This window comes from Larus michahellis, chromosome 6 (assembly GCF_964199755.1).
Source record: "Larus michahellis chromosome 6, bLarMic1.1, whole genome shotgun sequence".
NCBI lineage: Eukaryota > Metazoa > Chordata > Aves > Charadriiformes > Laridae > Larus > Larus michahellis.
Window position 1 is genome coordinate 70,507,059 of NC_133901.1, and position 26,121 is coordinate 70,533,179.

Sequence of the window (26,121 nt, forward strand, 5' to 3'; positions counted from 1 at the left end):
TGTAGTCCTGACTAGCAACAACTGGATCCTCGAAATAGTAGCCACTAATTTTAGCAGCGTGTTCAGGATTAGCAACGGAATATTATATCCGCTTCATAAAAGAATGTAACTGGGCACCATTCAAAAACTCCAACTGAAAATGATCTAAATTTTCTGAATTCAACAAAAGATGTCAGGAGAAAGGTTAGGAACCACTAACTAGGCGAGCAGCATCATACGGTTGCAAAAACATAAACATATTTCCATCCTAACTTCTCTTAAGTGTACAAATTTAGTTTTAAAATGTTCGTCTTTTTAAACAAGGAAGAAGTAACAGCATTTCTGAAATAATACTACCACAATGAGATCCTGGCCTTGGTCTCTTACGGCTTGGATTTGGGGTGGGGAGGGCAGGGAGAAAAATCGATCCGCCCAGTAAAGGGTAGGTTCTCTCCAGAAACAAAAGGCTATATTTATACTTAGGGAAACCCAAATTCTTTATATATCATTTGATTACACGATTTTAAGATTGGATTTTTCCTACCATTAATTTGAACGGTCATTCTTAGGAAGCACCTAAATCATTAGGTGTCCTTGAAGGACTACACCTTAACTGTATTAAAGTAAAGCCAGGTTCTAGCTAAGTAACTTTTATTATTTTTTTCTTCTCAGTAAATGTAATTCTGCTGCTGCTGAGCAGGTCTGTGTGACTAGTTTCAGCTTTTTTGCCTCTGCGCTGCACAGCGTACCGCAGAGATGGCCCTCAACGAGAAAGTCATTGGCTCAATAATAACTCCTGACAGATTCCGAATGAGATATTCCAACAGATATTGCAGTGACTCCTGGGGTAAATAAAAGGACAGTTTTATCTTCAAGATGGGAAAGAAAGAGTACGCTGCACTAAATGACTAGCGTGGTTTCCCAGGGACTAATTGTTAAGCGGGAGTATTTACGATCAAAGGATTGGAGAATGGGGCTATCATTGCGAGGCAATTATCTATACACAAATAACTTTAATACTTTGGCATTTTTATAACCACTACATTATTTATTTTACTATATATTCTATTGCAATACCATTCCCCTGGTTACGAGTACACGCTTCTTCGCATTTTTTTTTTACTTCATATAAAATTAAAATAAAACGGAGGAACACTTTGAAATGAGTTGAAGAACAATAGGTCCTATTTAACCATCAAATACAACAGTATTTAACTTTTGTGCTTTTGATCAATATTTATGTGACAAGCTATTCATTACTCTTCTCCTCTACCAGTGTAATGCTGCTGTTCTTCCCACAGCCTGATCTGCACTTTTGTGTATTTAATTTATAACAGTTTCCATGGAAAAGAAGTATTCAAAGAAAAGAAGTGCTGATGCAGCACGTGGATCTTTCTACCAGACCACAAATCTTTTCTAATGTTCATCTTAAACTGAAAGCAATTCTGGGAAACAAATTAATGATATAAATCACATTATCATTACTCACATAAAGATACTCTTGTAACTCTTTCAGAAAGCTACAGTGAGTAGCTAAAAGAACTCTATATGGAGAATGCCTGCTTCTAATTAAATGATCTAAAAATAGAGTTGCACATACGTCTAGGACCAAGCCATCTGTGTTATCTCTCTAAGATAAGCCATTATCCACCCACAACGATATCCCTTTCATCACTGCAGATATCCAAAACCAGGACCGGCCCTTCTTTCCCATTTAGGAAGGGAAAGAGAAAAAGGAAGCAAAATTTTAAGCCGGACAAGATTTTTTTTTGAAAGTCACATCCCTTGTTTTGAAATCTCTTTTCCCACCTACTCCTGTCAATCAGCAGCTGCTGATCCAAAACCGTGTCCCGCAAACGGTGGCGGTAGTCAAGTAGCATTTCTCCATGAAACCCTTTCCCAATGCAACAAAGCAAGCTCTTTCTAATGGGCTGCCCTGGCTGTTTGCATTGTTTGCGTGTGAAGTTTCTTCCTTGGATTTTTTCTTTTTTTTTTTAAACTATTAGAAAAATTTAACTTTTTTTCTCCTCATTCTGACAATAAAAAGAACACTAAAAAAAAAAAAAAGTAAGCTGGATCAAAACCGGACCTGAGTTTAAAAGGTTGGGTAAGATATTCCCATGACATTTTTGGTGATAATAAATAACAACCTGCCTTCATGCTCCAAGCAAGAGACAGAAAACAGCCCTTTTCTCCTAAAACCAGCTACCCATATTATCAGTCAACGTCCGAGGGGAAAAAAAGGAAGGAAGCTTATCAGGGCCTGTCAAGAGGGGGAAACGACCCCTGCTCAGTCACAGCCAGTGGCAGGTTATCCCCTTGTTAGGCAAAGGGAGAGCGGAGCGTGAAGGGAGACATCCCCGACTCCCCCGCGGAGCATCCCAGACGGGCTCCGGGTAACGCCCCCAGCTGCAGTCAGGGAAGCAACATTATTTACGCTTTTCCTTAAAGTTCTGGCTGTCGGACTGTATTTAACCAAACATGTGCGTTGGCTTTGCCCCTCCTTCAGTTTTGGGGCTGTTTCGCCCTTGCGTGATACAATCTCAAGCAACGTATGTTAACTTCTCCAAAAATACTATTTCGCTTTAAGCGTCCCTTTCTGCCATCAGAAACGAGAATGCAACTATACAGTAAAAAATGTATTCATTCCAACCAAAGACCTTACCCATTTTCTTAAACTAGGTGACAACTTTAGACAGCAGACTCTCTACAAAAATATAAAATATACTCTTATAACTGATATGATGAAGTAAGCGCGTTTACTTTCCCCTAAATCCTTCCCACCTTAGCATAAAATAACAAGCAAAATGAAGACTAACCTTTGAATAAATGCCATTTACTGGTCTCCACTGTTCTCCATTCAAAAGGAAGGGAATTGTTATCTCATAGTCTTTTGACTGGTCCTTTGGCATCTGCTGTCTCGAGGACTCCAGTTTGCTGCCCACATTCTCGCCTAGGGACAGGGAGAAGCACTGCAGGTTAGTGGGGAACAGCATCTGACAACACGAACCTTGTTATTTAAGGGACCCGGCAGCATGTTTCGAAAGGAAATAATTCGGGAAAAGAACTAAACATTAAAACACCGTGGGGTCATAACGTCAGTGTCAAAAGCCCCCACAAATTTCTCAGAGAGCTGGGGTTGCGGGAGAGAAGCTTGGAGGTGATTTCCACCGTCGATGAGGTGGTGCGTTTCTGCACCAGCAGAAAACAAAGAGTAGAGATACCAGGGTACAAAGATAAGGAGTTGGGATGCAAGACTGAAAAAAAAAAAAAAATTCGGAAAGGTATTGGCACCAACTATTTAAAGCGTTACACTAATTATCGTACTGGAGTTTGATTTTTTTTTTTCCCCCCCATCGAAGATGACAGCAGGGGGAATGCAGTAGGTGCCTGTCTTTTCAACGTCACCGTTACGAGGGGAAGCGAGCTGCAGGGATTTAGAAGAGAGATTTTATCACGACTATTCTTCCGCAATTAAGGTAAAAGATTAGCCTTGATCATTCCACTCCCCAGTCCCGCTTCTCCCCATCCCTCGTCCCAGATACAGCCGCGCTGGATCAGATCCAAAGCAGCGGTGGTAGGAGGGGGGACAGTGCCCTGGGGGTGTCACAGGAGCCCTCCCCAAGGTGAACAAACCCTGCACGACACAGGCTCCCTAAGCGCAGACAGTGACCCCAGATTTTCCCTTATCTCCCTCCCATTTCTGCTTTGCGGGTCAGAGTCACAGCACAGACGCAGCAGCCTGGTTCGGGGCTGCTGAAAGCTCCAGGTTTATCGTACACGGCAGATTGACCAGGTTTAATCCTCGCTATTTTATTATCCCCCAAACGTTTCTTAATGAGCCATCTTAGTCGGCTAAACATGGAAACGTGCGGTTGTACTCCATTTTAACAAGCCCGAACTGTGTACAACAAAAGACTGAATATTTACGTAGCAGCCTCAGCATTTCTATACGAACACGCAAGGAGTCACGAAATACTGAGAACCCCGTAACATCAAGGATGCACATTCCCATTAGTGGGGAAAAAAAAGACTGGAAGAGAATATAAACTCCCAGTAAAATAATGCCCTACTCCTACACAGTCAGACGACTTCAATTCATACTACAACGTCAAAAAGCTATTTGCATGCAACATTTATCAAGTGTTTTTCCTCTCACTAACCATACTAATGGTATCGTGCCTGTCAAAGCAGAGTCCTAAAAAGCAGTATCCTACTTCAAGAGCTGGAAATGGTGGTGAGAATAAATCTTGAAGTGAAGATAGGGACGGCTTCCAAAATGCTGTCGGGGTTTGCCACACTTTTGACCTAGCATCACACCGAGCCTTCCGCTGCACTTGGACCCCATGAGGATGAGACCTGAGTCTTCACAGATGCTCTGGAAACACGTCCGTTCTCCACTAAGGTGGAGAAACGCTAGCATTACCCGCCTTCCTCCTCCCCCCATCGCCTTCGTGCCAGGAGGTGCAGAGGGAAGGTGATGGGGTACCGTTTTAGCGGCTGAACCGTGTTACGGGAGTGAGAGGAGAGCTGTCGGGTCAGACCTGCCCACACAGCCCAGTGCCGGGTACTGCCATCCCAGCAACCTCCCTGCCCTCTCGGGCCACCTAACACTCTTTGAGGATCACGACTTCACGTTTGGGCAGAATGAGCCCACTGTAGCCACTGTTAGATTAGCTTAAAAACACCTACGCAGCCATTAGGGTTAAGCTGAAGTGCAAAGAAGACAAGTTCAGTATTTTCCAGCATGCTTTTAAAAATATGACACTCGCCCTAAAACAGGGCAGGGGGGAAGGGGGGGAAGGCTAAGATAAAAAGATAAAGTATATTTGGGAGAGGAAATGTGCTTATAATACGGGTGTTCTAGCAGAGAAAGGGTTCTCACCCCACCTTCAGCACAGCCCAAGCCCAAGTGACAGGGAGTGTCAGCCCTTGGAAGGGATGCTCCAAACCCTGCAGAGGAATGGGTTCACCCCTTTGGAGGCATCTCATCTGCCTAGGAGGGTCTAAACAGAACCTTACCGCTTTTTATTCTGATTATCAGGCAGTGAGGTCCCTGCACAGAACAGAAATTTATGAAGCATATCTCACAGAAATGAGAAAAGTTTGGCTCTAGCCCTGATTTTTTTTTTTCTTGGCTCACTAGAGCAGTCTCAACTATATGAATTAAATGACTCAGGCCCTTCTATTATTTTGTAGGATTTGCACTCCGAAAGTTTCATGAAATCTAAGTTTTAAGAAACCCTGTGAGCACACTTTTCCTCCCACGGATGCATTGTCTACATTGCTTCCACCCAGTCTTACACCACGGAGCTGCAGCTAGAGACCAGGAAGCATCAAAGTCTTTCTGGTACTCCTACATGTGCAAGTTGCCTTTCTTATTAATTCTGCAAAGCATTAACATCACAACATTACCCGAAAGGGAAGAAAAAGGAGAGGGGGAGGGATCAGCATTTGTGCACAGATGTGTTATTCCCCCATTACATCGCGTGGTCCAGAAAGTGCAACCGCTATAAAAATATCACGGGGGAAAAAGGAACAATATCTACACAAAGTGCGGTTCGATTTTGCCACTCCTATTCATCATGACAAAGTGATGCTTGCGGTGCGTAACAAAGCAAGGTTACAACAAGCAAATTTAATCTTACACACATGCTTATTTATCTGCACACTGAAAATGCATATTGTGCAGACGCGTTGATAGTCTGGAGACAGACATCAAGACAGGTTTATAGGCAGCAGTTGGATCTTTATTGGAAGAGATAATTTATTTGGGGGAAACAAAACAGACAAGCTTTAGAGTTTGCAAACTTTTCTGAAGCCGTAGCATTTATAAAACAGGAGATCAAGTTCTGCCTAGTTGCTTTCCTTCAGCCAAATATTTTGCTGCTTATCTGAATGCTTTTATTTAAATTATTGGGCGTGATAAAAATCACGGCTTCCTGCAGGAGGCGGAGGAAGCACCGCAGCCCAGTCACGGGGCCTCAACCTGAAGAGCGCTTGGGCACATGCTTAATGTTACGCACTTGCTTAACTCCCAACCATCCTCAGTGTGATATATGCACATTTAAGTTTCTTTTGTAAATCAAATAACGATGTTTTTCCTGATTTAAAGTCGTTATATTTACGTACTGAAAGACTACATAATAAAGAAACCCGTATAACTGACAGGTAAGCTCTAGATCAGTCTTTAAATATACAAGTAGGGGGAAGATAAAAAGGTAGATCCTTTAAATAGGACTCTGCAGCCCGACCGCAAAGCTCCAAAGAACACGTTGCAGAAAACAAGGGATCGCAGCCAACGAAGAGCGACCCACACACATCTGTCGAGAAGGGAAAGATGCCAGCATCTGAAGGGCCATGGAGCCCGACCGAACAACGGGACGCAGACGGAAAAGACAGAGGTAGAGGAAGACTCGAAGTCAGGAGGAAAAAAAAAAAAAAAAAAACCAACACAAAACCATACGAAGAGAGCCAGGTGAAAAAACGGTAGGCATAGGAATGGAAGTGTGCAGGAAAATTTGAAGAAACGAGATAAGCAGATGCGCAGCCCCAGAGCGGCGGCGTGGGCTTCTGAGTAGCTACACAGGTGGGATGGCTGCTGGCAACCTCGGAGCGCCTTCGGCACTCATAGCCCTCGCCTCAAAGTTGGAAACGCCAAAGAATTTATCCTAGTGAGGGCTACTTCACCCTGGCTCTTGCCCAATGGCTGAACAAAACACAGTCCAAGTTTTCTTCTGTTAGTTTCGGGCCACCCATCTCCGCGCAGAAGCGGAGCCCTCCTGTCCGAGGAGCACCAGGAGAAGAGCGCGGTGGGACAGGACCGGAGATCTGCGCTAACGAAGGGTTTCCATCACCCTGATCACGTCCCGTGAGCTCCCAGCGCTGCCGTCCTTCATGCGCGCAGACGTGCTGGTATTTCCCCTCTGCCACTCTTCATCTCCTTTACCCATTTTCATTAGGATTTCTTTGAAGCTGGAACCATTAGAGTTGTTTGCGTTACATTAATAATGAGGCCTCTTCTCTACGGGGACTCTTGGTATTACAGCAATATAAATAGTGTAATAATTGAAATCAGAGAATTTAAATTCTGGTAACGTGTCATGAGAGGGGAAGAAAATCAGGCCATCTGTATTACCAGAAACTTTTATTAGACCCAGGTTTCCTATCTTTTGTGTCACATGCACCTACTTACTCACCTTCTTATTTTCCATTTCAGTGAAATTCTGTCCAGTTCTTCCTGACGCAAGCTCGTCTCCCACTTTTTCACATGAAAAACTCACAGTCGTGTCTATCTGTTTTCTATTTTCAGCCTGCGCTGAAGGTAACGCTTTTGATCCACAAGCAGCCCACAAGCTGATGTAGCGCCCTTTATTCTTTTTTTTTTTCCCCAGTAATATAAAAGATACTTCGTACAAATAGTGAGATGAGTAGATGTTATCTGTCAGTGACTTTTGTGCGCCTTAAATATTTTTCATCTGCCATGTACTTCTACAACTTTTCTTCTTTGCTCAGTATCATACAAGGAGTTGTTGGCAAAGAAGTTAAGAACAGTTTTCATCTTTTGGCTTTGTATTTCAGTTCCTCTGAGCTTTATGTAAAATAAACTCCAAGCATGCGATGTGACATCTTTGTTTAATGGCCGCTGCCTCCTGAAGAAGCCCAGACGCACTTCAGTTTTGCATTTACTTAAAATTAATAAGCTCTTAGTTAGGCAGTGCAATTTATTTGTCCTCAGGATAAACAAAAAGGTGAATGCTCTCAATACCGAGTGGGTCTGGATAAAATGGGCTGAAGCGCAAGATAAAAAATAAAATTCCCCCCAGCTGCACACCCCTGCCGTCCTGCTAGTGCTTGTTCTGCTCCCCACTGCCCCGGCGCGGCACAGGAGCGCGGAGTCAGACCTGGGGTGGTTTATAAAAACCATCCATCTATCCACATACAGATTTACAACGAAGCCAACATACGACACTGCGCTTCCTTCCCGTTGTGGAAGCGCGCGTTCTGGGAGTCCCATCCGCACGCCTTGTCCCACAAACGTTAACGTGACCCCATCGGGGTCCCCAGGCACCCGAGGGCGCCCCACTGCAGCCCAGCCCCAGTGATACTGCGGGATGCCCATCTCCAGCCCATCTCCCCGGCACACTGCACCCAGGCACCCTTCGTGTCACCCATAATAACAGAAGCGGCGGGTGGGGGAATAAAAAAAAAAAAAAGCCTAAATTAAATTCTATTTTCCTTGCGTTACCTTTCATATTACAAACGGGCTCAGCATTGTAAGTTGCCGCCTTTTTCCTCTGCAACAAAGCACCGATGCACCGGAATCATCTTAGGACAGAAAATAATAATAGGACAGAGTAATCTGTCCGCAAACTGAAAACAGCTACCGGCACTGCTCTGTATCGCAAGGCGTGGAAGCCAGGAAGAGCATACTTTATCCATTTCCCTCCTCGTTTTCTCCAGCTTCCTCGGCTTAGTTCACAGTCAGTGGGATCCGCGACTTGGATGGGCCATTTCTGGCTATGGAGGAAGGGCTGTATATACGCGGCTGCCTCCTGCACTCACCGGAACATTGGCAATTAGTTTTGTGGCAGGGTATGGAGGCATCCCCACAGGCTCTCCCAGCAGCTGGCTTCCCCGATAGCCCAGGATACCTTGGATCTGCTCTGTGCCGCCACACCAGCAAGCTGGGCAGGAACCCCAAGAGAGCCACCACTGCCAACAGGGACATCCATCAGAAGAGCTTTATTCCCCCCCATCTGTTACTTCTCTCTCGTGTCTTATTTGGGCCGATTTTTATATCGCCTCCAGACTCAAAATAGAACTTTTTAATCCAAAATTACCAAGCTTACACAGTGAGAGGGCCAAGCATTTGCCCTTCAAGATGCTCTGGCAGGGGGGTTGGACTAGATGATCTCCAGAGGTCCCTTCCAACCCTACGGTTCTATGATTCTATGGGGGTGAACTTAGAAAATTTAAGAAGGGCGTGAAACTGGGTAAGGAATAGAGACTACCCACCAAGCACATCGCTAACCAACCAGGTAAAGGAAGGCTTCTGTCAAGGTTTAGTAAGAAAATGTAGTAGGATCAGCCTTAATATTTCTATCGGCAACCTTTACTTAATGTGCAGAAATGTCCTCCTGAATTCCAGTGCTCCAAGTTAGGAGACAACATCTGCACAGAGAAGGACAGGAATATTACAAAAGAACCCAATAACTTGCAGACCGGAGCAAAGGGTTGAGACCACGTAGTACAGAATGGAAGGCCGTATTCTTAGAGACTAGTAAGTTTTCTGCTCTATGTGGTCATCCCCAAAGGCAAATGACACAAGACCGACCCATACATGCTATTCACTATGACATCGATGTCACATGAAGCAAAGACAGTCCTGGAACGATGCATCAAAAGAGGTGTTTCCAGTGAATATCAGACATTGAAGTTACTGCTGAGAGTTACCAACACAAGAACATCTGAATACTGCGGGCGTTTCTCCTCACCTGCGTTCACGGAACATTAATTCAGCCTGGAGCTGGTGGATCGGAAAGGCTGCCAGGGTGATCAGGGAAGTGGAAAGACTTAATTACAAGAAGGGAACTAAAGAGAATTATTTTGCATAATCTAGAAAACCAAAGATGACAGGGCCCATGAATATCCTTTAGCTTTATATACCTCTTGGTATTTATCTTGCCAGCGCTGATATATTTATAGATGGCAAGAGCAGAAAATGGCTACACATGAAGTTAGATTGGATTGCAATACAGGACTTCAGAGCAAAGGAGGATTGCAGCCAGCTCTTGTGCATTAAGGAAAAAAAAAAAAATTAAAAATCAACTCGCTTTAAATGGAAATTGTTAACATTAGGACTCAGACTATATCATGCCAAAACCAAAAAGTGTCAACTATCCAACTATCCAGCCAAGGAGTGGGGAGGATGCGTGCTCCCAGTCCTCCGTTTCAATCCGTCTTCCAGCAAAAGCCCAAACATTACCCAAGCTAAACATTATCCAGGTACAGATCTCGCTGAAACCACCTTCTGCGATGGTACCCGTTCTGTTTGAAACAGGAAAAATAATAAATTGTCACCTGTTAACATAACAAAAATACAAGTTATAATAATATCTGGTAATAAATAAGGAAATGCTGCAAAATAAACCCGTAAAAGATTTCCAGTGCGTAACCATTAAAGAAAGAAAGCCCAGTAACTTGCATAGGGTCGAATGGGCAATAGCTTGCCTTCAAGTCAACTGTCCATGCATCTTAAATTTTACACTAACCACCATCTGAAGACACAACCGCCCTCTCAAAAGAAAGGACACAAATCAGAAGCTCCACCAGACTGATAAGGTACTTCCCATTATCCCGCTAAAAGCGACTTATACAGCTTTAAAAGAGACAGCACATAACATGCCAGACTCTGCCCCCACCTGAGAACAAGCACAAAAGTCTGGGCAAGATTTGACTGTGCATAAAATAAAAATCTTTTTCTTACAGAAAAGTTTTTATTCGTTCAAAATCATAAATTATTTTTCCAACTAACCTTTGCACGTCTAAGCAGTATATTGATTCTCTCTGCAAAATCTAGTAAAATTAGGCTTTTCATGGCCTGCCTGGAAAATAATTCTTTAAAAGAAAAAAAAAAAAAAAAAAAAAAGGCAAGCAAGCCACCTAACTAAAACAAAGTTCTACTTGTCTTCTCACTCCTCCCCCATTCCCAAACCCAAGACCTCAAGCATTTAAGCACAAGTAACTTTTGGAACGCAACTAATTCTGTGGATCTTCTTGGACTTGATTCTTGCCTTTTCCTTCACGCTGCAAAATTACAACTCAGGTACAAAATTGTTTAAAACATCAAAAGTCAGCAAAGGTCTTTGATGAGCCTGAGGACAGGCAACAGTAAGATGACTCCGCACGTTTCTGAATTTAATTTTCTGTTCTTTCTGCTTCCAATGAAAGAAGATCCCTTCGCCAGCTTGACAGGTCTGTCAACTTTGAACTGATCCGTGCGCGACTCCGCAGCATCTCCACTTGATCTTTCACACTAAGCAGCTTCACGGGCACTGACCGCCCGGATGAGAAATTGGAGTTTGAGAGGCACTGATCCCTTTTAACTAAACAGCATTAGAAACATGCTTTTTAATATTTTGATTTTATAAATTCTAAGAACTATCTCCTGTCATCACTTGTTCTTGCACGAGCTATTCCCTTCCTAAATCTAATTCTGCTGATGAAATAATCTGCCACAGGAAACAGCCCTACCACCCCTCCCCCACGAAAGCCCATAAACTCCATGGAAAAAGTCATGTGTTCAACAGTTTAACATGGACACGGGAGTGAAAGCTTAAATTTGAGGGTAACTTGCTGTTTCTTCTCCACCAAAGGCTCTGCGGTCAGTGTCACCGCGCGACCAGCTGAACAAACTAATGACACATTTTAGGGCGAAAAATAGAGAGAGAGGGGGGGGAAAAAAAAAGAAAAATAAAATGTTCATTGTGGAACATACCCCCTAAGCAGTTGGATCATCTTAATCTTCAAGCTTCTGTAATACAACTGTTGGAAGGCTCTAAGTTTGCGCACAATAAAGTGCTTTATTCAGGGAACCATATGACTCCATCAGTCATTCAAGCACATGTTTGGCACAGATTGAAAGTGAAAAGCATAGCTAAGTCAAATATTTCAAAACTGAACTTGTCTTTCTAACACACATGGTTTATATATTGGTGTAATATCTATATAACTTTTCAGTTCTCATATACGGTAATGTCATGGCTAGAGTACAAAATGATGTCTGCTGCACCGGGCAGCATCGCGCTTCTTGGGAGTTAACACATGCCAAAAAGCCATTTACTAGGAAATTAAAAGAGAACTATCACACTTGACAGGTCCTCAAGAAAACTGTAAAAATAGCTTTTGTTCATTCTAATTCCTGAATATCCATTTCTCAAATCAGGATGCTACCCCATTCTTCGCTAGAGAGCTGCGCTGTAACGAATCCAGGACAGCCAGTTCCTTCCTCATCACGCGCCCGAGATTGGTCCCCTCTGTTTGCAGATGAAATATTGCTCATCATACAGAGTTACTCCTGCTGATGCAAATGCGATTAAAGCAATCTTGGGAGAGCACAGTGTGATTAAAGCCTAAGTAATGCGAGAAGGATTTGGGCTCTCATTATACAAAATACATATTGAAATGCACTCAAGGAAAGAAGCCAGTATATCTCAATATCCTCCCTGTTCTCGAGAACAAAATGTGACAAGTGGAGTTTTGAGAACAACATTTGCCATTGACTGCAGGAGGGGGCAGGGAGACTGCGGAAGGTTTCAAATAGTGAAAACCCAGCTTTATTACCGTGTATAGAATGTATACGTATACTATATTTGGGAAACAGCTGCCCAGGCTCATTTGTGATGTTGTTACGTTTGACTGAGGGATTACTATTCAGGACCAGTCCAAAGACAGAGTTGTCGTTTTTTTTTTTCTCTCTCCTAGAAGAGAACATTTCAAAATACGAGAGAAATAAAGCAGGGAAGCACTGAGGCGGAGGGCACTTCGGCACACCGGGTGATGGGTATGTATCGAGAGGTTCCCCCCACGGAATTGCTCAGCCCGGAGAGTGCACAGAAAAGGGCAAGTTGTAAGTACAAGATTCAAACCCAAAGCAGCTTTGAAAGGCAAGTGATATAACGGCTTAGGAGAACTTCTGTCCTCTTGCTGCAAATCCTGTTTTAAGTTTGCTTCATTTCCAAGTCCTGATGCACGCCGTATAAATTGACTCAGTCATTCTTCCTCATGAAAAAACATAGGACAGGACTAATAATAGGTGAAAAACAGTGAGGATCGCCTTTCCCACAGGAATTTCCAGGATGCCATAGTGAAGGATGTCCTACCTTAACTCAGCATCACCCCAGCATAGGCACTACTAGGGCACATCTGCTTCTTCCCAAACCGCTGCTCCTTCCCCAAAAGATCCCGTTCCCAGAGATTCTCATTTTGATTATAAACTCAGCCTTTCACCCTTCAGCATCAGCGAGGCAGCACCTAACAAAAAGACTTATTCGAGTAGAGAAGTAACAACCTGTGTTTTACAAGCTCAGACACAACTAATCCGTAGAGCTCCAATGTCAAAGAAAAAAGCACTGAATATATTCACTTTTCAGCAATGAATCCACATAATTACACGAAAATCCAGATCCAGCGTTCCTCTCCAGCTCCTGCCCTCCGAACCCTCAAGAAAGGCTACTTTCCACCGAATAAAGTTCAAAATTGCTGCCCAAAATACAATTTCCTCTCGGTCTTTTAAAAGGTACGGTACAATCCTTTTCTCCAAGGATTTACTAGCCTCCCCCACTGAGTACAAGGAATCCCTAGCATAGCTGTATGGAGGGATGCTCCTTCCCATATACAACCATCAGTGAAAAAAAAAAAAAAAAAAAGTATTGAGTGGGAGTTTGAGTTGTGCTCGTCACACGCACACAACTTCATTCAGACGTTCTCTGGGAAATCCCACTGAAAACACAGAAAATCCAGCTGAAGCAAATTTCAGTACTAATTTAGGTAAACGTGGATGGGAAACGATCCGTAGTTCTTTCCCAAGCCTAGCAAATGAGCTACTGGCCCGGGGAGTTAATATCCATCAGGCGTTTTTGTTTGCATGGGGAATACCTGCTACTCGCATTACACAACAGCAGAAAAAGAAAAATTAACCGCACCTGTGCTAACGTAAGCTGTCACTGAACTCTGTCTTCCTATTTTTCAAAACGCGAATGACCAGAAAACTTAAGAGTTACTTAATGTTGCTGAAGCCACCTACCCTGCTCAGGCTTACGTGTGCCACCTCAGAACAAACGTCACCATACGGAGCGGATCAGTCCGTAACTCCTGACTTTCACAGGCTTCTTCAGGAGGTGAGCTACGGGAGTAATGACCATTTCTTTTTATTGTTTCCTCAGGGCAGGGAGAACCCCCAGGATACCTTCCCCATAGCTTTGCTCGTCTAACCGACGCATCCTCCCATCCCGCCGAGCAGATTTTAAATGAACAGCACGGAACGTCACCACCAGGTTGTAGAAAGGAGCCACATCCACGGAGGCGAGACAGTTCATCCCAGCTGAGGATCAGACTCACAAACAAGGAATGTACACAACCCAGAATAAATAGACAAGCTCCTTCTTTCTGAGGCGTGAGGATTTCTTCTGCCATGACCCCGGGCCTTCCCCTCAACCACAAGCGTTTAATCAAAGCGTCTCTTCATTGGGGTGCATTTTCCTCACTCGAGAGGCAATACGCGAAGAAATAAATACTATTTCACTTGGAATGCGTACTTCATGCTTTAACATCTGCATCAACGTGCGAGAGCGGTTTTTAACCTGGATACAGTTTTATGACCTCCAGTTCAAAAAGGGCCGTGGATCAGAAATGAGATGCTGCATCCTCCCCTAGAAGCTGCGAAGGCCACAGTTTATTCTCAGCTATAGCTCTGTCCCCGCAGCGCTCTCCATGGCAGGAAAGGAAAGCGATACAGACTTCAGTAGTCCAGACTGAATGGTTCTCCTCCTCACGTCTTCTAACTGCTGAAGTAGCAGAGGCTCTTCAGCACGCTGCCGTCACTGCTGAATAAAGACACTGGCGAAGCGAAGCTCCACGCAGGGTCAGGCAGGCCCACATGCTCACCTTATTAAATGCAGCATTATGACAAAGTCCAGATTTTTCATTTTTTCAATATTGTTTTTTACATGACTACATCCAAACAAAATGCCATAAACACGGGGGATTCGGTGAAGTTTATATTCTAATATATTCTTTCAAAGGTAAGCAGTCACCCATGAGGTTTATTTCTCTCACTTGGTCAGCTGTTTTCAGAATTAGAAAACATTAACTAGAAGCACAAAAACGGCAAACTTTCGCCATTGTCAGAAGAAGGTTTTTCACTCAACGCATCTGACATATACTATTGGACTAAATTTACAGGGACTGACACGGTTCCTCTTAACAAATATCTCAGAATATGATAAGTAGTTAAAGATTCTTTTGCGCCAAAAGACTTTTTATGCCTTTCTGTGTATTACCCAGCATGGTTAACAGGCCATGAAAAAAATTCACTTCTTGCCTTATTAGATTATATATTTTGGACAAGAAAGAATGTGTTCATCAAATCAGCGGTTCCATCCCGTTGGCCTCGTGAATGGACAACCCCCTGCCCCCAAGCTAACCAAGTATTTCCCATCCTATCTCCAAGTCATGGAAAGCAGCGAACCTCATTTATATAGGGTGTAAAAAAAAATTATGAAACAACATGAAGTGATTTAACCGAGGAGTCAGCATTTCTGATTAGATGATGCAGCCGATCAAGTCACCTTCTGAACCACGGATGCCAACACCACCCTCGATATCCAACTCTTACTCTTTAGTGTCTTACTCAGACACTAAAAAGAGAAGGTTCAACGTCCTGGAGCAGGGGCCTCCTAAGAAACAAGACCTTTTCTCAGTGCGATCCTTTTATCAAAAAGATACAAATTTAATGCAATTGAAGCACTTTGTTTTGTGTTAGCGAGAAACAAGATGCATTGTCCTTTTGGGCTGCACTGTCCTATCGAGAATCAACCGCCAACCCTCTAAACAGACTTACGCAAACCATGGATTTTTAATTTTGTTTGTCACAGGTTTGCCCTGGAGACTCAGCAGGGCCTACAAGAAACCTCTGCAGGCGTGACTTCGGCCTCTAGTACTAGAAAATTTTGGACATAACGTGCTTTTGTCCTAGGAGTAATCTGAAAAGCTACTTGAAATGCAAGTACAAGGTGCACGCAACATGAAGAGCAGAATCTGAGATGATGTAGAGTAAAATATAAGAACTTGTAGAGGAAAAACAAAGGCAACAGAAAAAGGCATTAAATTAATAAACCTCTCCAAGGTGAACAGCATGGAGGGCCTGGCATCCTAAGCAGGGCTGGATGCTGCGTGAGATGCAGAGCTGGGGAGAGCCTGCCGGTGGAGCGGCGCCTGGCCATATCAACGTTAACGGTATTTCAGGCCTAATTGCAAACACCCTGGAAATGTCACTTCTCGCTTTCCAACTCTCACGGCAAAAGTCAGGCCCAAACCCCATCCCATCGGCCCTCAAACGTGCAGCCTCCAAACGTCAGGTTCTCTGGCAGGAGGCTTGGTGGCACCTCCAGCGGAAGCTTCGGCCACCCCGGGCTGGCGGAGGCTGCTCGCCATTCCCGTGCAACGCCGCAGCCCTGGAGCGCTAACGGTACTGCCCAAAAGGATGCACATAAACGCTAATAAAACACAGCCCAGCTGGACTCCTTGGACTATTTGCACTGGCAATGCGAGATATGTTAGAAAAATAGGGATCACTAGTGATAAATCTGTCAGGATTGGGATAGGCAAGGTCTGAACAAGGCTGGTGGAGGACCAAATAAGTCTTTACATAAATTCAGCCTTTTTAAAACAGAGTTTCATGATCAATAGCGTCGGCAGCAGCTGACAGCCTGAGTGGAAGTAGCAGATAAACACAGCCCTGATCCACCAGCATCACTCATGTGTCCTTAGAGCAGGATGAAAAGCCGCCCAAAACATAGCCTGTCAATCAAGGATGCTCTTTGTGGCTGGATGGCGACCTTTCCAAAAATCTCAAGGAAAGCAAGAGATGAGAAGCCCCGACAAAACACCGGCAAACAAGCCGGCAGCTCCCCAGCGAGCAGCAGAGCTAACGACACGAACATGATTCGAAGAGCGGGCATAGTATCCTCAGCTGGTGTATTTTGGCATGGATCTACGGAGCCCCACGGACAGTGACAGCTCATGCCAGGCTATCTGCAGGGGACCTGATAGGGATAATCGGCAGACAAGAAGGTGATTATACACAGACCGTAAATATCTGCCACAGACGCTGGAACGGTTTGAAAGAGGAGAGTATTTGAAAGTGAGCTCTAAAACACGAAGCGCGTTGGAGAGATCAGTTTTAGAGCGAGAGAGAAGGAAAGATTTCTCCTTCTGCAATTTATTTCTATTCCAGCCAACACAGTCGCAGTCAGCAACAAAAATAAAAACTGAGAGAAAGTTGTTTTAATTGAAGGTAAAAAATTCTCAACTGCAATTTTAGGATTTTCATTTTTCCGCTGTTCTTCCAGCCAGCGCCTAATACCCCAAAGAGATTTAAGAGTTTCCACACACACACTAATTTGGAGTTTACCTTTACACACCATCACTTTCATGGTCTGCCCTGCAGATACAGGAGGGCCTTGACTCTGCACAAAGCTTATACAGATGTAGATTTTAAGGCATTTGACTAAATCTCTAAGACTAGATCTTATCCTACTAGGTACTACCCTCCGCCAGGATAGCAAAGCTCATTTCGCTTTGCTGAGGCTGGTACTTCAGTTGGTTTTCCTTTTAGTCCATGAGGTCCTTTAGCCAACAACCAACAGCTAGCAACACCGAAAACTGGAAAAGGCCATTGTAAAACCATAAAAACTGGAAAGGAAACTAAAAGTGAGCAGCAAAGCTACTCTTTAAGTTGTCTATCTCATAACCTGAGAATTTCTGTTTAATATTAAGAGTTGTTACTAGGGCAGTCCCACGTTATGCTTATCTCTTGCCACATTTCAAAACCAGTTTTCAAGACATCGCATAATTTAAACTTCTGTCTTCATCACTAAGCATGCGTTTATATAAAAATTAGCATGTCCTGGCAGCACCTCAGATCCCTAAAACCGGGCCAAGGGCAGGCGCGGCGGTAAAGGTAGAGGTTGCAAAGCTCCAGAACGGCGGTGGAGATGCGTGCCAGCACAGCTAAGAGGACTTTTCGTCACCGGGCAGCTTCGCCGGGCCTTGAAACAGGCGGCTGTAACTTTCAGCACCTCTGCCACCAAGAGAGCAGCACACGCTCTGGCAAAGCCAAAGCTGGTCTCTGCTTCCCTGGGATAAAAAAAAAAAAAAAAAAAAAAAAAAAAAAAAAAAAAAGGAATTAAAGGAGAGGATGCTCTGCTCGCTGGGCACTCTGGCTGCAGATGCAAAAGAGCAAGTTAGAGACATGTTACGGGAAGAAAAGGAGTGGGAGGGATGTGTCAAGGCAAACCTAAAATCCAGCTGGGTCAGCAAGCAGCACTGCTGCTCAAGCTCAGGCACCAGAAGATGGGCACCATGAAGATGAGCAGCTGACACAAACTCTACGGGAGCTCAATTCAGCGGCGCAAACGTAACCCCAGAGCTTCAGCTTGGCTCTCGGGGGATCCCAAACCACAGGTAGCAGGATTTCCACCCCCACTTACCATTCCGCCCTCTCATCTGTGTGCTAGATCCAAGTCACCTGCAGTTTGCCCTCTTATTTTATTGGAGGGACGACTGCTTGGGGTACGTTTAGTTCTTCATTTCTGTCAGGGGTGAATGCTTGAAGCATCTTACCTCAAACCTTCCTGGATACGTGGTCAAGTTTACCCTCTGTGCTAGCCCACCTCCAACACAGGGAGGGCCCCGGGCAGCCCCAGGGGGTCCCACGCTCAGAGAAGGGGCACGTGGTGCCCCCACCCAAACAGCCCCCCCCTCCACCCACCACTGCTGGGGACCTGTTTCTCCTCATCTACCTGAGAACTGCTGCAGGCTTTAACCCATACACGCTGCTTTGGTGTAAACACCAATGTTAACGAAGAGAAATTAAGAACCCCTCACAAAAGCCAAGCAAAGCTTCACCTCCCGTTACTTCATTAACATAAACCCTCCCCGCTCCATTAAACTTGCTCCGTCTGCCCTAGGATTTCAACGTGCTGGCTAACGGGATATAAAGTTTATCTCTCTCTTCCTCTTCGCAAGTCCAGAGCCCAAGTCCCAGCGAAAGAGTCGCTGCGCATACATTTGGAGACAAGCAAACATTTACAAAGTTTAAAGTTACAATGAGAAAAAAAAAAAAAACCAAAACAAACCCCCCCAAAAAAACCCCAACCACCAAAAAAGACCCCGGGGGGACAAGAGTTTGTAGTAACACGTAGGGACACGCGCACCCTTCAGCGCTGCTACATATATTTACGCCAGAGAATCTCCCTTCCACTCTCGCGTAAAATATAGGGCCTGGGCCCTCCAAGGATTCCCGAAAAAGCCCCAGACTTGGCGTACAAAGAGACGGGTGACTTTTTCTAGGCTCTTCCCCCCCCCCCCACCCCCCATCTGCCACGACTTTGCAAAAACATCTTTAAAAAAAAACAAAAAAAAAACCACAAAACACCAAACCAAACCTGAAGACACCGATCTGCCCCCCCACCCCTCCCCGGGTCACTCTGACTGAACGCGGCGGCGAGGAAACTTTTACCCGGCAAAAATAAAAAAAAAAAAATTAAAAAAAAAAAAAAAAAAAAGAAAGAGACGCTTTTTGACCAGCAGGATTTGGCTTTTTCCAGGCAATTCTCGCCGGCTGGAAACACGAGTCGGAATTCTCTGACAATACTCTTCAAAACCTGAATTCAGCCCCAAGGCTGCTGTTCGCAGGGGACCCCTGAGGGGATAAGTGACCCCCGCAGGGCACCCCCCATCCTCCGCGGGTTCCCCCCCCCCCCCCTCCCGCCTCCCTCCCCCGCACCGCGGCCGCGGTGCGGGGGAGGGAGGCGGGAGGGGGGGGGGCGCGCAAAATCCGCGCCGGGAGCTTGTGGGTGCGCTTTGTTAAAAGTCATTTTTCTGTTGCTGGTCCCCTTAAAAGGGAGCGTAAGGTGAGGAAGTATTAAAAAAAAAAAAAAACCACCAAAAAAAAAATTAAATCTCTCTCTCTCTCTCTATCTCGTGAACTTACCTTGCGCTCTGGGTGATGCTAAGAAGAGCCAGCTGAGGCTGAGCAGCAGCAGCATGGAAATCTGGGCTGGGGGGTGCGGAGGAGGGAAGCGCTGCCGCTCGGCATGGAGACGCTTTGACATCTTAGCCCAGACTGAGGGAGACAAACTTTCATCAGCTGGGGCTGGAGAGCAGCACCATAATATACAGTTACAGAGAGGAGCGAGCCGGGACTCAGGATGTGAGAGATTTCCTGCATGCAGTTAACTCCAAAACCCCTCCTGCTCCCGCTGATGAGTTGGGCTCTGCTTTCTTAAGGGGAGGGAGGAAAAAAAAAAAAAAAAAAAAAAAAAGGAAGAAAAAAAAAGTTAAAAAAAAAAAAAAAGTTGTTCTTCCTTTTTAAAGAGGTTTGGATGGTTTGGTTTTTTTTTTGTTTTTTTTTTTTTCGTTTGTTTTGTTTGTTTTGGCAAGGGAAATGCTGCTGACCGTTGCAATTAAGGAGCAGCCCGTCCGCGCTGGCTTGCGCTCCCCGCGCTCATTAGCGTGGAACAAATGAGCTCCGCGCCCGCCGCTCCGCCGGGTCCTACCGCCCGCCGCCGCGCAGGCACCTCCGCCGCTCCGGCGGGGGTGGCGGGGGGCACCTCTGGGGTCCCCCCCGCCTTCTCCCTCCCAGCTGCCAAGGATTCCCCGTTTCTGCTGCACACACAGCCCTGGCTGCTTCCTCTGGAAAGCCATCTGCATACGTTAGAGCTCGGGGATTATTTATTAGTTCCATAATTATTTCAGAGTTGTTCCTGGTGCCTCCGACTTATTTTATATTGTGGGGTGGTTTGGTTTGTTTTTGTTTTTTTTTAAAGAAAAAAAAAAAACAACAAAAAACAACCAACACACCCACAGAGTTGCCAGATGCATTTTTTAAAATCCTCCTCATTCAAATTATTATTACTGACTGTCTGGGAGAATAACTAAATACAGATTATCTATTCCTTAACGTACCACCAAAATACATGTAACGCCCACATGTTGCGCAGAATGCTGCAGAGCAGTAGAAAGAAAGATCCTAATCCTGTAAATCCTCGCACACTTTCATTGCGCAGATTTATTTTGCATTTATTAAGATTCTTCCCAAATCGCACTTTGGATATTGATACTTAATTCTGCAGATTGGCCCCACGTTCCTTGTGCGTGAAACAATTGGCAAAACTGGCCTAATAGGTGTCTGTACGTCAGAAAGCACAACGACCATGCAATCCTACTTAAAAAATTGATTTTTGGAACCGTGGATTTGGGTCTGTTCTGGAGCAGAGGCTGGGAACCATTCAGTGATCCAGACCATGCCTTTCCCCAGCTCAGAGCATAAATGTCCCAGCAGAAATTCAATGGGTGCAAAATGCTGCCGTTCCCAAGCCGGATCCCTGCATCGTGCCTCGTGCCGGCTTTGTGCCATTGAGAGCGTCTCTGAACCGCGCCAGGGACAGTCACATCCCCCGGATAATGGTGGTAACGTCAGCACAAATCTCAGCACAAATAAACCTGGAAAAGAGCTGGGATCGGGAAGCACATGCAGAAAGGCCTCTTAACAGCTGCTTTTCTTCACAGAAAAGTACATTTTCTTCCCTTACCCGAAACTAGACCCATGGACTCACCTCCAGTTGCTCTGGATTTTGAACTCTGTCTGCATTTACCCCTCGCGTCTCACCTCTGCAGCACACGTTTTCTTCATCACCCCCCCTTCCCAGGAACCCCCTATCCTTGCGAGCAGTCGAGGATTATCCTATATATAGCTTTAAATACCCAAATGCTAAATTTTCCCTACTCAGCCATTATCAATTACATTTTAACAGCTAAAGTCAGCATAATTTCATCCCTTAAAATATAAACTAATGAACTCTATTGACTATCTCATTGAGGACGTACGTGCTCCATGCAGCACATTGGTTAAAAACATTAGTATTAAAATAGACGATCCCTTTGTAGAAGGCCACCATAAAAGACATGTAGACATTTTTATTCTTTGAAGGTATTTTCCCCATTAAAAAAAATCAGTCAAAGGGAACTAAAGACTTCTAAATAGAGTTTTGGTAATCCCACATGGCTTTTCACTTAAATGGTAATATTTTTATTTTGAGTCAAAATATTTGCTAACAGAGAACGTGGAGCCAATTATATCTTGGTCATTCACTAGCACGAATGAACTAGATATTATCAGAATTCCTCCTCCTTCCCCAAAACTTAACCAGAAAGGAACACTTGCATTTTACCACACTGATTTTATGGTCTTGAAGTTGATAGATTAATTGATAGTTTATCACAAAAGAGTCCCAAATATTTTATTAACGACATCCATAACGGAATGCTACTGAATTGCAGTTACCCCTGGCTCTGGAGAACAGCAGTACAATTTCACAGCAGTTTCAAAACTCTTTCGGAAAAAAAAAAAAAATCAAGGAAAAGGGAAGTTAATCTGAAGTGCCCCTGCTTCACTATTGTGTGCATAAGAGAGGCCGAACCTTGACTTTTAATTTCTCATGTCAAACCACCTCCCACAATTAGTTTTACGAGGCTTGGTTCATCCACTTCAGAAGAACAAGGCTGAGTTTCCCTGCAGGAAATGAAAATTGCATCCAGGTTGTGTGGCTGCTTCAAAGGGGGCCACAATCCTGATTCTCCAGGTTATTCCCGCGGGCGATGCCTCTCCATCCATCCATCCATCCATCCATCCATCCATCCATCCATCCATCCATCATTCCTTCCTTCCTTCCTTCCTTCCCAGATTTGTTCTTTAGCACTATCAGGGGAAGGGCTGTGGGGGGTGTCTCACTGCTTCTGGGATTTTCTTTACCTTTGTATCTTTTGCTACTAGTTCTTGATGCCCCCCCCACCCCCCACCCCCCCTTATCTTCCTTGCCCCCCTTATCTTCCTTGCTGTGTGTATCCTGTTTTTCTTTACTTCAAGCACTAGTAGCTTTTCTTACCAAAGCACGCACTCCGCTTTATGCTAGTTTAGGACTACCCTGCAGTAGCAACAGCGTATGAACAGCTAAATAGTCTTTTTGCACTTTAGTTTTGTCACCTTGGGAAAGGGAGACACAATACACTGCGATCTCTTCTATATTCCTAGGGTGGCATATGCTGGTACTTGGTTTGCGCCCTGCTTTAAGCCTCGGCCTCTGCTCTGCAGCAAAAACAAGCCACACACTCACTACAACCTGAAGGGCACAGATGCCGCCGCTGTAGCATCTCTGTACTGTGAGACGTGCGGATGAAATATCTCATCCCGGGGCTGCGGGTCACCCGTGGCTCGAGGAAAGAGCAAGGAATGAAGCGCCAAGGATCTCTGAGACCCTCTCGGGACCCCTCGTCGGGCATGTCTTTCAGCTGCATCGCCCCCGTTTCCCCCCGCCAAGTGGTTTGGGAACGTTTAACGCGCCTCTGTCGGCTGGATGCTGTGCGAACTGGTAACGCTCACAGGGTGCCCAGGAATGTGTCCTGCATTAATCGTTGCCTCTCCCCATTCACGAAGCCGGGCTAAGGCTACGCAACCTTTTCTCTCCAGCTCTCATACCCGCCTCCGACTTGTGTCACCGTGTCACTTTAATAGGTCAAGTTGAAGTAGCTTAACTTTCAGTCTGCATTTACATATGAAAATAATGTGATGTAAAGAGCGCTCGTGATTTTTAACACTGAATACTTGACTGTTTGACAATACAGGCAGTTGGCCTGGACTCTGGTTATCAAATTACTAATTCATGCAGGAGCTTTAGTTCACATGGCACCAAAAAGGTCAATTCAGAAGAGAGCAATATGGAAGAGAGCAGTGTGGAATAATTTACCGGGAAGCAAGCATAGCATAGGGGATAGGACGGACACCAGAAAGGAGGAGAATGCACTGAGGAAAACATGAACTTCCATTATTTTCCCCTCGGTTAAAGGAGGAGATTTGAGAAGGAATTAGTGACTGATGGAAACACCATGAAAAAAAAAAAAAGAGTGGAGAGAAGATATATTAAGCCTAAAACCTCCAGATTATGATACTGTATGCTTTCGTGACAAAGCATTGTGACAAACTATACGGGACTAGTGAGATGGGTTACGATATGCTATAGGGTATGGAGTATTAAAGAGAAGGGAAAAAAGAAGAAAAAAGAGGAAAAAAGAAGAAAAGAGAAGAAAAAAGAAGAGAAGAAGAAAAAAGAAAGCTATGTCTGCTACCCTTCTCTGCTAGAGCGGGAATTGCATTCCTACATCACAGCCTGAGTTAAACGGAGAGAGGATAAACCACCTCCGACAGTCAAACAATTTCAAGAGAAGAGGTTCTGGTCGGGAGAAAGCACCACTGTAACCCTGCTGTCACATCTTCCCCGATCAGCCGCGATCTCCTTTGGGATATCCAGGAAACCGCGCTGTAGTCACAGCATCGAGTATTATCCAGAAACCCAAGTCCTTTTATTCCCGTATGTGCCAAAACGCATGAAGACTTGTCTGGGCTTAGCTACAGGGATCTACAGTTTTGGGGCCTCCGGGCTGAAGTTTTTGCTTCTTAGAGTAAACAAAACAAAACAAAAAAAGCTTTTCCCTTTGAAATCTGCGTGTCCCCCAGCCAGCTGCGGAGACTTTGTGTCTCCAGTCCTCCCTCACTTCATGAACTCTCCGCAGAATCAAGATCCAGCGGAATGGTGACTGCAGCGGCAGATTACAGCCCTCTATAATTAACAGGCGTAGATACAGCGTAATACAGCGTGACCTTTAGCCACGGAGCTTTGCCACAGGCCTCTGTCACAACATTCTGACATCAAATCGCAGGCACCCCAGAATGGCATCCGTCAGCTCCGCACATTGAAATTAAATACTGGCTGTAAATATTGTTTCCTGCACGTACTTGGGAGAAGTTGCATTCTATAGATTTCCTAGTCTAGGAGGGCAAGTTTCCATCCTCCGTATCTTCGGTGAGCGTGCGCTCCAGCACTCTGAGCCGAGCCGACGTCCTGCCCTGAGCAGCGCAGCGAGTCTGGACCAAGACGTTCAGCCCACGAAATGCAGCGCACAGGCAGCAATCTTCCCTCTCTGCTATCAGTACACACATTCCTACCTCCTCCTCCCTTGCTGCTCCCTCCTTTGGTTTTGACCTTTTTCTCTTCCTGTCCTAAAGGTACCATAACGTTGAATTTATCTGGTGTTTCTGCCCCGAAGCTTGGAATTTGCCTGTGCAGCTGGGAGCGGTGAGCAGGGGGCAAACCATTCCACGAGGAGTGGCTCGAGTCGATGGACTCCCATTGCCCATCTGGTGGCCCAAGAGTTTCAGTAGAGCCCAGTGTAATCCCAGGGATAGACTCCTCCTGGCTTTGAGAACCAAGGATTTACTCAGTTTCTCCCTTGTTGCAGACATGCAAGGGACACGCTTATAAATTTGGGGTTTTGTTGGGCGGAGACTGTTTCTTTCTGAGAAGCACCTGTGAGCTATTTGAGGTAACACAGTCCTGTGTACTTGTAGAGAACCTTGAACCGCTACAGCTGATCGACGGGGTATAATGCTGAATTAATTTTCATAGAATCATAGAATTGTAGCATACCAGGTTGGAAGGGACCTCAAGGATCATCTGGTCCAACCTCTCTTGGCAAAAGCACGATCTAGACAAGATGCCCAGCACCCTGCCCAGCTGGATCTTAAGAGTGTCCAATGTTGGGGAATCCACCACTTCCCCGCGGAGATTATTTCAATGGCTGATTGTTCTCATTGTGAAAAATTTTCCTCCTGTGTACAACTGGAATGTCCCCAGGAGTAACTTGTACCCATCACCCCTCATCTTTCCCATTTTATTATGGAAGTCCCAAACTGAAATGTTTCTAGATACCTTTTTTTTTTGATAGAGAAGAAACTAAACCGACCCCTACCTTGTTTGAATGATAAAGCATCATAACATTGTATTCACTATAAGTAAAACTGACACAGCCATTCTGAAGTTGTTTATACCTTTAATAAATGAGATGGACTATGTTTAGTTTGCCTCAGGGATAAAACATAATCTGAGGGAGCAAGCCCCTTCCATTAAGCCGTGTTTGGAGAACATTGCCTGCTAGCATCATTTCTACCTGGGAGAAGGACAGCTGGGCTGACAGCAAGTGGTACCTGCTCATCACGTTCCTCTTCCCCTGCCTGCTCTGCCCGGTCCATCCTGCTCCACCACTGCAACGCCGATTTGGAAAACAGCTCATTTTCTCTAACAAAGCAGGGGAGTCAGCTCTGCTTTAATGCTGATTAAGCTCTATGTACCGCTTTATAGGGAAACTACACAGCGACTGTTGCAGGCTGCTGTAACAGGGCCAAGGGTGAAAAAGCCAAGAGGAGCTCAAGCAAGAGCAAACAAAGAAACCCACCGCTCCAAGGAT

General features: G+C 45.0%; 1 protein-coding gene across 2 annotated transcripts in view; it reads right to left on the reverse strand.

Annotated features, from left to right (window-relative positions):
* Positions 1-20,597, reverse strand: part of ADAM12 (ADAM metallopeptidase domain 12) — a 190,301-nt gene extending 169,704 nt beyond the window's left edge. Inside the window, exons 1-2 of one of the 2 annotated variants that reach the window (XM_074591861.1) lie at positions 19,757-20,595; positions 2,799-2,932 (exon numbers count right to left, since the gene is read on the reverse strand). In XM_074591861.1, coding sequence (XP_074447962.1) covers positions 2,799-2,932; positions 19,757-19,877 — 255 coding nt within the window. In that variant the 5' untranslated portion in view covers positions 19,878-20,595. Of the gene's footprint in view, positions 1-2,798; positions 2,933-19,756 lie in introns of both variants that reach the window. The other variant, XM_074591862.1, reaches the window with a different exon arrangement.
* Between the last annotated feature and the right edge of the window lie 5,524 nt (positions 20,598-26,121).